Genomic DNA, 11,540 nt, shown 5'->3' with positions numbered 1-11,540 from the left:
CACACACACACACACACACACACACACACACACACACACACACACACGGGAGATACTGAGGAGATAGTTCAGTAAGTAAGACCATTTTCTGCACAAGCCTGAAGACCTGAGTTCAAATCCCCCAGGACCTATGTAAGAGGCTGGGCATGGCTGTACACATATGATACCAGTACTGTGGGGAGAAGAGACAGGAGGATATTTGGAACTTACTGTCTGCCAGCCTAGCTCTAGGAAATAGGCAGAGAATGTCAGAGCAAGGCACTTAATGTCCTCGTGCTGGCCTCCACTTGTGTGTGCACACACATTTCATATTCTTTCTCTGTCTCTTTCACACACACAAACACAACAGTATGTTTTTTAAGGAACCTGGAATTGTACATGTAGCTACCTTGCTAGGTACCTTTAGGGGGAGACAGTAGAGAGTAGTCAGCTCTAGTGGTGTAACTATCAGAACCCTTCTTCTGATGCCACCAGATGGCCACTTAAGTGATGTGTGAGGAAGTGTTCCCACAGGGAAGGAGAAAAAGGGGACACAGATCAGCACCATCTGGAGCTGGGGCCGTGGGGCACAATGCTAGCTTTCTGTTCCCTTACTCCCCACTACCAGCCCCTCTGATGACACTCAAGCACACCTAAACCCTCCTTCAGAAGGTGTCTTCTGGCTACCTCTGGCTCTTGCACTTCTCCTTGAGTGTCTATGGAGTGGCCTAGGAGTGAGCCACCCACGTAGTCTCCATGGGCAGCTGTGGGAGGTGAGGGGCCCCGTTCCAAGTCCTAATCAATTAACAAGGGTGACTATTATAGAAAAGCTGCTTGGACTTGAAGTCCCTCCCCCAGCCCTCCTTCCAGCCCTCCTCTCTGTGATGCTCAGAGGAGGAAAGGGTTCTCGAGAGCCTCACACACCCGCCTGCAGAAAGATTTCATGATAATATACAGCTTCCGCACTCTTTCCTTCAGAGCGTCCACTTCAGCCACTTTCCAGCATTGAGGAGAGGCCACAAACTCCCGCAGCTTGGCCAGCACACAGGAATTCTGAGAGTGGGAGCAAGAGGGGGCTGTAAGAGAAGCAGGAACCAGAGGGCCAGGGACTGAGCTCTTGAGCCCTTCAATAAAGCATAAGAGCTCTCCTCAACTCCGGCTGCCCCCTCAGGCCAGGAGCAGAGGTAATTCACCTCCACCTACCCAACCCCAGTCCACCCCTCTCCCTGCCACCCTACCCCATCCCTTCCCACCAGGCATCACTCTCTTACATGGATGTCCAGGTAGAGCCAGGGCAAGTACCTCACACATGGATCCTGCAGGAAGGAAGCAAGTGGATGGGACACCCGTAGGGACAGCTTGGTCACAATCTGCTTTCTGCTAGCTGCCCCAGACAATAGCTCCAGAACTTTTTTTTTCTTTTTTCCTGATGACAGGGCATGTACAGCATGTCTTGCCTCATGCAGGATCTTACTTCAGAGTAGAGTCTTTACAATACTGTGAATTAGCACACTGTTTTACGCAAGCACATGTGTACAAGCATGCACAAACATAGGTAGGACATTATATAGCACTGTAGACATAATGTATTCATATACACAAGCTTGCTTGGCAGCAGCTAGCTGCATGAAGAGTACATACATACATCTATCTTAATGTATTTATCTCTATAAGAGATTTAATCTGTAAGACAGAACATATCACACAAAGAGGTGTGTGTGTGTGTGTGTGTGTGTGTGTGTGTGTGTGTGTGTGTGTGCAGGACCAAAGGCCTGCACATCTCCTGTCCTCCCCTCTAGGAACCTCTGTGGGACCTGGGGCTGCTCCTTTCTTTCTTGTGACCCAGTTCCTCAGCTGTGAATTAGAAGAGTGAGCAGTTTGTCTTCCACTTCATCCCACTCTGTGGCTCTGAGCCTCTGCTCTTACTTTCTAGCACCAGATACCAGATGTCTCTAAGGTCAGTGCTGTGTTCAAAGAAGTGTTGCAATTGCATGGTGGTGTTAATAAGCAGCTTGCAAAGCCACTGGTGTTATGTAGTCCGTGTTCCACCACCATCACCACCACCACCACCACCACCACCACCACCACCACCACCACCACCAGCACCTGCACGGAGTGAATGCTGCCCTCCAATTGTTATAGCAGCCGTTGACTCTAGGTGGCAGGATCACAAACACCATTTTTTTTTCCTGGTCCTTTGTGCATTTTCCTGCTATGCTACAATCTATCATGTTTAACACGAGGCATTAATGGATGCCATTTAACTTTTGAAAAGAAAATGCAGAGTGTTAAGATACTATGAGCCCCAATACCTGAGTAATGTTGGGGTCTGCTTAAAGCATATGCAAGCAGCATACAGTCCTGAAGTTTACCCAGTCTCTCAGTGGAATGGAATATGTTTTGCTTCTACTAGAGATAAGCAGGCAGAGGACCCTGACTCTCTCTCTCTCCCTTGCAGCACTCCTCAGGGGATGCCCTGAGTTACTGGGGTCTTCCTCTGGAGATAGGGCTAACAGCCTTAACACTTGCCCTGTGTCCCTGTGGTTAATCCGTTCAGCCCCATTGCACCCAGGGAGATGTAATTATCCTCCTTTTTTTACAGAGAAGGAAGCTGAGATGGGGGGGAGGTTGAGTAATTGTCCCACAGTCCCTCAACAGCTAAGGAGTGTGTCACACCCCCCCACCTTGGCATACATTATTGGCCATCAGGCTAATGACAGAACTAAATGAGCTTAATTCAATAGTTCTGTATAACTCAACCTCTAGTGTCTGTAGGGAGCTCTGTCTATCTATCTGTCTGTCTATTTTTCATCTATCTATCTTCCCAAGGCAGGAGAGGCAAATGAGGACCTTACCTCAGGCTCTGAAGTCTGCAGGCTTTGGAAGTCTGCCATGATCTCACGGCTCAGGGTCAGCATCCTGAAGTAGCAGGTTGGGGGTGCAGGCTGTACTGCCAGAGGCCAGGCCATCACCATCAGCAGCAGCGGCAGCAACAGAGGCAGTATCCTGGGTGCCATGGTGCCTGCTGTCTGCTGCTGGGCCAGCTGCTTTAAACAGCTGCTGGGGGATTGCCATGGCTCAGGCTCTCCACCTTTTTCCTGTGGGCCCCCAGCCAGGGCCGGTAATCCAAAAAGGGTGGGACCAAGAATATGACACACCCATAGTGTCTGGGACACTGGATTCTTTGAGAAGGAAACTGTAGTAATGGGGGGGGGGGGGGGTGTTGCAGGGTTGGGGGGCTGGAGGCACTGAGAAGGGAAACAGGCATTCACTTTCTACGAGAAATTTCTCTCATGGCAGAAAGGGTAGTTGAGAGGATCAGAGGGGAATCCTGGAGAGGTGGAAGAATGGGAGACTGGATCAGAGGTCAGGAAGGAGCAGTGTTGTCCAGTGTCATAATGGGGACTGTTTCCTAAGATTGGCTGATCTCCTGAAGCAAAATCTGCTGCTCAGGACAATGTGTAGGTCTGGGATCAAGCAGACTATGTACTATCCTCCACAGAGCAGCCACTGGGCAGGATGGAGACTGTCGAATACAGTTCTGATTCTGGAGGAGAGACTTCCTCTGCACTTCTGGCTCTCAGCTGTGTGGACCATCACTGAGTCCTCACTATGGGCCCCAGAGGACAGAGAAGAAAAAGCCTGTTTCTTTTTATAGAAGCAGAACGACACCCACATTTAGGTGCTGAGGTGCAGAGTGGCTCCCCCCCTTTCCCCCCCCCCCCCCAGGCCAGCCACAGCCTTGGATCAATTTATTAAATCTTCTTCACTTTCCTACTGAGTGCCATGGACTGACAAATGACCCTAGCTCAGGCCACAGTGAGGAATAGTCAGGACACTGCACAGGCCAGGCAGAGCTTGTGCCAGGAACGTGGTGCCAACCCAGGAGTCACCAAGACTTCTGAGCTATGCTAAAGTCTAACCTTGCCAGAGGAAACAATCCTAAAGAGGGAGGTTGGTACTCCCAGGAACCAGTGTGTTGCTTTGATAGTAGCACTCATCAGGGTAACTGCAGCTACAGGAGCTTTAAAGAAGCACAGTAAAGAAGTACAGTGCGTGGGGCTCACTGTATTCCCAGGCAAGAAATCAGAGGGTCTCTGGCAGTATGACACTGGGTGGTGGCACCAGGGTCCTGGACCTATGTCTGGAACTGCTGACATCAAAGCCTTCTGCATCTAGGGGCCTGGCTGAGCTGTCCATTTGATGACCTCAGCGGCAGAAACAGAGCATAATGTCCCGGATGCTGGCAGGACTGAGGTAGCCTCAGAGATGAATACCTGTCTCCATGTTTGTGGGAGAATCCCTCCCCAGACTTGGCGCCTGTTCCCTGTTTATAAACAGGTGGCTTTACCCTGGGCAATGTCTGCTATCCCTGCCAGTCCCCACATTTTGTTTATTTATTTCCTGATGCTCATAGCCCTGGGTAGGGATCATAAGCTGCCCTTTCCTGTTTTGAAGGCAGCAGTGTGTTCCCTAAAATCCTTCAGAGACTTGACCTTGGACCTGGGCAAGCAGTGCTCGGTGGGCAGAATAGTGTGTGTGTGTGTGTGTGTGTGTGTGTGTGTGTGTGTGTGTGTGTGTATGTGATGGGGGTGGATTTCCTCTGCAAGTTGAATCTGCATGCTCTGGCCTTCCTGATGCGGGGTCTGTGTGGCTCCTGGCAAATGTGTCCCTGGCCAGAGACTGCAGGTCTGTTTGAAATGTCACAGGACTTCCGGATGTGTACAACACTAACCTCAAATCCAGGACACAGGGAGAATCAAACCCAGACTCCAAACAAGTTCTCCACAACAATTTCTCGTCACACTGCTGAGAAGTATAGTCCTCAGGGTGTTTGAGCAGAGACTGTGTCCCGGAAAGCCTGATCCTGTTCTTCCAGGATGCCACTCGGGGCTGTGAGCAAAGCTTCTTTTATGATTCAGATGAAGCTCCAAGGTAGCTCCCAGGCCTGGCACTCAGAATGCACATGTCCTGTTTATGGATTGAATGAGTGGCTGGCTGGTCTCTTGGTGGACACTGATCCTGGATCAGGCCTGGTTGATGTTGAAGCCCTGAGAATCACAATCCAGTGGTAGACAAGGAATCAGGGTACAAGGTACTCGGCCAGGCTCACAGGGGCCCTGCATGAGCAACTTGCATAATTCTGTGTGAACAGACAGGGGGCCCCCCTACTCCTCCAGAACTGTATAAGTGCCCCAGACCACTTCCTTGGAACACAGAGCAGAGAAGGGACAGCCCTTGTGGAGTCCAAGGACTGTCTGGGTACATCGGAGGTATTCTATCCCCACCTTGTATCCTGAGTGTGAGTTGGCTATTGTGTCCTCAAGGACTGTTCCTCCTCTTGAATGGACAACCATTGTATGTGTGTATGTGTGTGTGTGTGTGTGTGTGTGTGCGTGTGTACTCACTTATGTTCATGTGTATGTTTATGTGTGTGTGGAAGCTGAAAGTCAACATCAGGTGTCTTTTCCAGTCACTTAACTTTTTGAGACAAGCTCTCCCATTGACCTGGGATTCACGAATTCAGCTAGGTTGGCTGGCCACTGAATTTGGGGCTCATGGTGTCCCTGCCTTGCCAGCACTGGGATTACAGGCACACACTGTCAAGCACATCACTTTTTTATGTGGATGTTGGGTCCTCAGGCTTGCATGGGAACTTTACTGACTGAGTCATCTCCTCAGCCCTGGAGCACTGACATTTTCATCTTGATGCCCATAGTGTCAAGGCCACTCTTGTTAAGCAAACATCAGGACACATTATGCTAAGAAACCTACATAATGTATATGGCTGCAAACACTCTCCCTTTACCCCTTACTCCTGTCCTAAATGCCCAGGAAGCATCTGGCGTTTTGCAAACTGTGTCTAAAGACATGCACGCGCACATGCTACTCAAATGTCCCACCCCAACCCATCCAAACTCTTTCCCCATATTTCTGTGACTTCTTTAGCACAGTAAATTGCTCCAATAATAAGGCCATCAGGGAGCCCACTGTATGCCTCCCAAGACCTCTCCCATTCCCCACAGAGTCTCAGATGAGGTCCAGACCTCTCTGGACATCATTTCTGCCAAAAATGCTGCAGAGTGACAGAGCCTGAGGCTGTCTGGGTAGATACTGGTTATCTTCTCAAGCGGTTCTTCCTGTAGAGGCCAGGCACAATGCTTCTCAACCACTGTGGGCCCTTCTGGATGAAACGGTGAACCAAAGAGATTCTGTTGTCCTCATGGAAAGGACATATCGAGCAAGGGACAGCAGAAACATTGTGCTTCAGAGCTCCTCAAGTAGGACCCTGACCCACTGGTCAGCCTTATAGCAGCTCCATTCTATCCTAGACTTGAGTAATGCAGAGAGTACAGAGGTGTATGTGTGTGTGTGTGTTTGTGTGTGTGTGTGTGTGTGTGGATTTGAATATGCAATGTCCCCCACATGTCCACATGTTTGAACACCTGTTTCCCAGAAGACAGTACTGTTTAAATGGTTGTAGAGCCTTTAGGAGGTGGGGCCTAGCTGTGGCCAGCCTTTGAGAGTTATGGAGCAGCCCAGTTTCCTGTCCCTTCTTTGCTTTCTGGTTTGTTTGTGTTGTGGGGGGTGCTCCTGCTTGGCTGAGCAGCTCTTTTCACTGTGCTGGTCCTGCCATGATGAACTGAAGTACTCCGAATCCAGGTGCTCTGATCAGTTTTCCTCCTGGAGGTTGTTTCTGTCAGGTATTTGGTTGTTCCTGTAAGAAAAGTCCTAGTGTAGGATGGAGGCCTAGAGGTCTCCATAATGTTCACTATGTTCACAGGAAGAAAACTATCACGGCTTAACTTCAAATGTGTTTTGTGGTCTCTTCTAAACACCATGCTGAATTGTAATTACCACTGTGTTTACTGGGAAGGGTTAAGTCATGAAAACCATGTCCTCAGGAATGGACTATGGCCCTTCTCTGGGGAGGGGGCTAGTTATTTTGTACAGGTTTATCAGAGTTCCCTGTCAACTGCCCTTTATACCCTGCTCATGGACTCTCTGCTTCCAACCATGGGAGCTCCAATATAAGAGATGTCAGTGCCATGGACTTCTTGGCCTACAGAACCATGAACCAAATAAGAGTCTATTGTTTATAAATTACAGAGAGCTGGGTGTTTCACTACAATTACAGCAAATGGGTGATGGCAATTTGTGTTCTGTCTGCCACCTTGGGTTTTCAGGGTTTGGATCCTTTTTAGTCATTCTGAAAGAAGAATATTTGGCTTTCATGCTTGTCTGTTCAGATGCTGGTGGCCAGCAAAATGTTCTTTCCTCAGCCCCAAGGGGTTATGGGAAAGTCCTGGTGAGACCATAAGAAACAGGAAGTCACTATTTGCTCTGGCCCTGTGTAACTTGGCCACGACACAGAATAGCCATCCCACATGGTTTTTGTGCTCCTGTCCTATTATGAGAACATCCAATGGCCAAATCAATATCAGTGTTTCTCTCTTGTCTCATCCATAGCCAGTGATCATCACGGCCAGTGATGGAAGGGTCCAGGGCAGAAGATGGCACGCTGTGTCAAAGCCAGCACTGGAGGCCACCACCAAATCAAAGAGCCACTTTTGAGTCTCCCCATTTTCTGTAATTGATGCCAGGGACCAGTGATTGGTGGGTGGTCCCACCCTAATGGAGACGTTCAGTTGGTCCTGAGGTGGAACAGGCAGTGCAGTCAGCCAGGATGCAGTTTGCAGGGCTCCTATTGACGACAGCTTCCCTATGTTTGTGGGACATGTTTTGGAGCTATGGCTGTGTGGCTCTTGGCAAACTTGGTGGAAAGTTGACCCACCCGGTCCCAAGTAAAGGAATAAAGACAAACACTGGGCTCTGTTGTGGGCAGGGATTTTGAAAACATCTTCTTTTGGAGGAAAGAACTCCAAATGCTTCCAAACTTGGGTTCAAGCTCTAATGGCAGTGGCCCCAAGAGGAGAGCTGCCCCAACATTTCTCACCATGCTGTTTCTGCAAAGAGGACGAGGCAGAAGCCTTCCAAGAAGCCTGGCTTAGTTCTGTGAAGGACCGTGGACTTGGATGACATAGGCTTCGGCGATGACCTCACTCCTGTAGCTGTGAGACCATGGGCCTTGTCATCACTAGGATTTCCTAGGTTCAGGGGTCTACTAATATCATGCAGACATGCAGACACTGTGAAGGTAAAATCACCAGGAAGCCATTGGATTGGGTCACCCTCTTTGAGGACTCCCTGCCAGTACCAGTCAGTAGCTATGTCTTCTTAGGTCAGGATGGTGCACTTAGGCCACGAAAGGTACGCACAGACCTGCAGGGTATCCTTTGCAATCAGGAGGTGATGGATGTTTTGTCCATTCACCAGAAGCTTCTGGAGTCTGTGTGTGCTCTGTATGTACATAGTGGAGATACACATGCATGATTGAGGTATGTATTATAGATCTCTATCTCTGCTGTCTATCATTTGCCTGCCTATTTATCTGTCACTTACACCTTACCATGTCTACCATCGTTTATCATCCACCAGCTTCCTATCATCTACATACTTATCCATTTACTATCTGCTTCTATTACCTTTTTACCTAAGATCGATCGATCTATCTATCTATCTATCTATCTATCTATCTATCTATCTATCTATCTATCACCAATCATGTATCTCTCTACCACCCTACCATCTACATATCTGCCTATCTCTGTATCTTAATCACTGTTCTATTGCTGTGAAGAGACACTAGGACCATAGTAACTCTTATAAAGGAAGGAATTTAATTAGGGCTGGCTTACAGTTTCAGAGGTGTAGTCCATTATCATTATGGTGGGGAACATGATGGCATACAGAAGGACATGGTGCTGGAAAAGTAGCTGAGAGTTCTACATCCTGATCTGCAGGCACCAGGAAGAGAGAAACACTGGGTCTAGCTTGAACTTTTGAAACATCAAAGCCTACTCCCAGGGACACACTTACTCCAACAAAGCCAACCTCCTAATCCCTTTCAAGTACTGCCACTTCCTAATGACAGAACATTCAAATACATGAGCCTATGGGTGCCATTCCTATTCAAACCACCACACCATGTATTGAGAGTGGTTGATTTCAAGGAATTGGCTGATGCTTTTATGAAATCTTGATACAACCTAAGTCTTTAGGGACAGGCAGGTAGGGGTGTGGGCAGGCGGGCAGTCAGGCAGGCAGGTGAGCAGGTGACAGGTAGGCAGGCAGGTGGGTGGGTAGGCTGGAGGTCCAGAGTGGAGCTGATACCCAGGATGCAGGGTTTTCCTCCTCAGTGGCCTCAGTCTTTACCTGGGCTTTGGATTAACTGTCTAAGGCTGGCTTACTTTATGGCGAGCATTCTGCTTTACTCAAAATCTACTATTCAAACACTACGCTTGTCTAAAAAGTACCTTCATAGGAACCTCTGGCCATCTGAGCACTTGGTGCAGGGATGTTGGTGTGTGAAACTGGTCACTGCACTGGGGAAGTCCTCAGTCTACTTCTGAGCCTTCCTGTCCCTGGGCTTTATTTACTGTGGTGATTTTTTTTTTGGGGGGGGCATCTATTCTCTTTTCTAAATGAGGTTTTATTGCCCTTAAAGGCCCCATCGTCGGATTACTGGGTTCTTTCTGCCATGGTGGGGGTGGGGGTGGGGGTAGGGATGGGAATGGGTGGTGACAGGCTGTGGTTGTGTGCTCATTGCAAGAATGGAGCCCACGGGTACAATGACCTACGTTTAGGGCCACACCCAGAAGAGCTGCAACTTCTAGCAGGTGCTTCATTTCTGACTGAGTCCCTAAGCTGGGCTGTGAAGAGTGAAGCGGGGTTCCCACGTTGTACACAGCCAAGGACACCCCCAGAGCCAGCCTCCTGTGGAGTGCCTTTAGAGCACCTAGAATACGCACAGGGGTGGCTGTCCTGCCTCGCGTTAACACGTTTAGAGGTTGGATCACTCTTCCTTTTGCTTTGTCTGTGGGAAGCCCGATGATTCACCCAACACATTCCTCTCGGCACATGGACAGCTCTGACAGGGTGGACAGACAGGTCTCGGTGTCTGTTTCATGGGTGGCATCCTCTCAGCTGAAGCTTGAGGCCCGGACCCCACTCAGGAGCATCTATTTAAAAAATGTTTAAATTTTTTATTTTATGTGTGTTTATGTATTTTGACTGAATGTATGTCTGTGTGCTTGTTGCCTGCAGAGGCCAGAAGAGGGCGTCAGATTGTTGGAACTGGAGTTAAAGGTCGTTGTGAACTACCATGTGGATCCTGGGAATCAAACATGGGTATTTTGGAAGAACAGCCAGTACTCTTAACCACTGAGTCATCTCTCCAGTCAGTGTAGCATCTATCTTTAGTGACTCCTTTTGTAACAAAAGGGACCCAAGCATGCACTATGCCCTGTAATGGGAGCTTACCGTCTCCTCCACACTTAGGAAAAAAATGCACTGTAGTAAAATACACATGGCACGAAACATACCATGCTTTCACTTTTACTATCCAAGACAGTGAGTAAGGACATGGCAGTGCTCTGTGGCCGTCGCTACCACCATCTCCAGGACCGTTGTCTGCTCCCATAAAACACGAACCCCTTCTCATCCCTGGTCTGCTGCTCCCAGCTCCTAGCAGTGGCTGTACTGCTTTTCACAATTTAGAGATCCAGATTGACTTAAAGGCTCAAACTCAAACCTTGAGCCACAAACTGGCCTCCCTGGCCTGTCTATTCTTGTTTCTAAAGGGGCAATTTCCTGGTGTTTTCTCAGTAAGATGGCTATGGCACTCATCCCCACGTAGGCCCAAAGAGAAGCTGGAAAAGCTTCCTTGACTTATGTTTGCCCACAATGGTTGTATGTTTTTCTGGGGTACAATGAATGTGTGTATGTGTGTGTGTACATGAGTGTGTACATGTGCTTGGACATACACACACATGAGTGCACACACAGCATTGAACAGCAAATAGATCAGGGTGGTAAACATGTCTCTGACATGTCCTTACCATTGATCATGAGACCACGCCAATGAACTTTTGAGAGGACTAACTAGTCCATACACCCAAACCCCCAGGTCATTGCCTGGTATAGGGTAAGCGCTGGGGTTTTTCTGTTATATTTATGTAATGCCAGCCCCATAAACTCAGTTCCAACCATCAAACACAAGCATCCACACTAGGCCCTGAGGGGTTTGGGGTCAGGGCCTGGGCATGCTAGCTCAGCAGGAGGAATGAATGAATGAATGGTGCCTTTTGTTGCTTCCCTTCCGATGCAGAGGGCCACATGGGGTCTGCAGCTGCAGCCCAACACATCCACCAGCCTTCCCCACCACATTCCCCCTGGCTCACAGCCCCAGAGCCCCCTTTCCCTTAGCTCCTGCAGGCTGCCTCTTTTGAGAAGCCAGGCTTCCTCTCTTGGGAAGCTCTTTGAGTGTTTTGGCCTCTGGCCTTCCAGGAAGCCCTGTAGCCAGCACACACCCAGGGCAGGAAGCAGAGAGAAAAAATCTAAGTCTTTGACCAAATGCCTGGGCAGAGACCACGGCAGAAACTGGCACAGCCCCTCCAGGTTGTTGGCATGGTGAGCTGTGCTAAGTGCGACCTCCAGGT

The 11,540-nt window shown here is 49.1% G+C and overlaps 1 protein-coding gene across 1 annotated transcript in view; it reads right to left on the bottom strand.

Moving 5' to 3' along the window:
* Cytl1 (cytokine like 1) overlaps positions 1-2,996 on the bottom strand; it is a 3,923-nt gene extending 927 nt beyond the window's left edge. Inside the window, exons 1-3 of the mRNA XM_055624304.1 lie at positions 2,835-2,996; positions 1,251-1,295; positions 904-1,032 (exon numbers count right to left, since the gene is read on the bottom strand). Of these exons, the coding sequence (XP_055480279.1) occupies positions 904-1,032; positions 1,251-1,295; positions 2,835-2,996 (336 nt within the window). The remainder of the gene's footprint in view (positions 1-903; positions 1,033-1,250; positions 1,296-2,834) is intronic.
* Positions 2,997-11,540: the final 8,544 nt, after the last annotated feature.

Source organism: Psammomys obesus, unplaced genomic scaffold, assembly GCF_907164565.1.
Source record: "Psammomys obesus unplaced genomic scaffold, mPsaObe1.curated_primary_1811, whole genome shotgun sequence".
In the NCBI taxonomy this organism is placed as follows: domain Eukaryota; kingdom Metazoa; phylum Chordata; class Mammalia; order Rodentia; family Muridae; genus Psammomys; species Psammomys obesus.
This window is presented reverse-complemented; position numbering and strand designations above follow the sequence as displayed.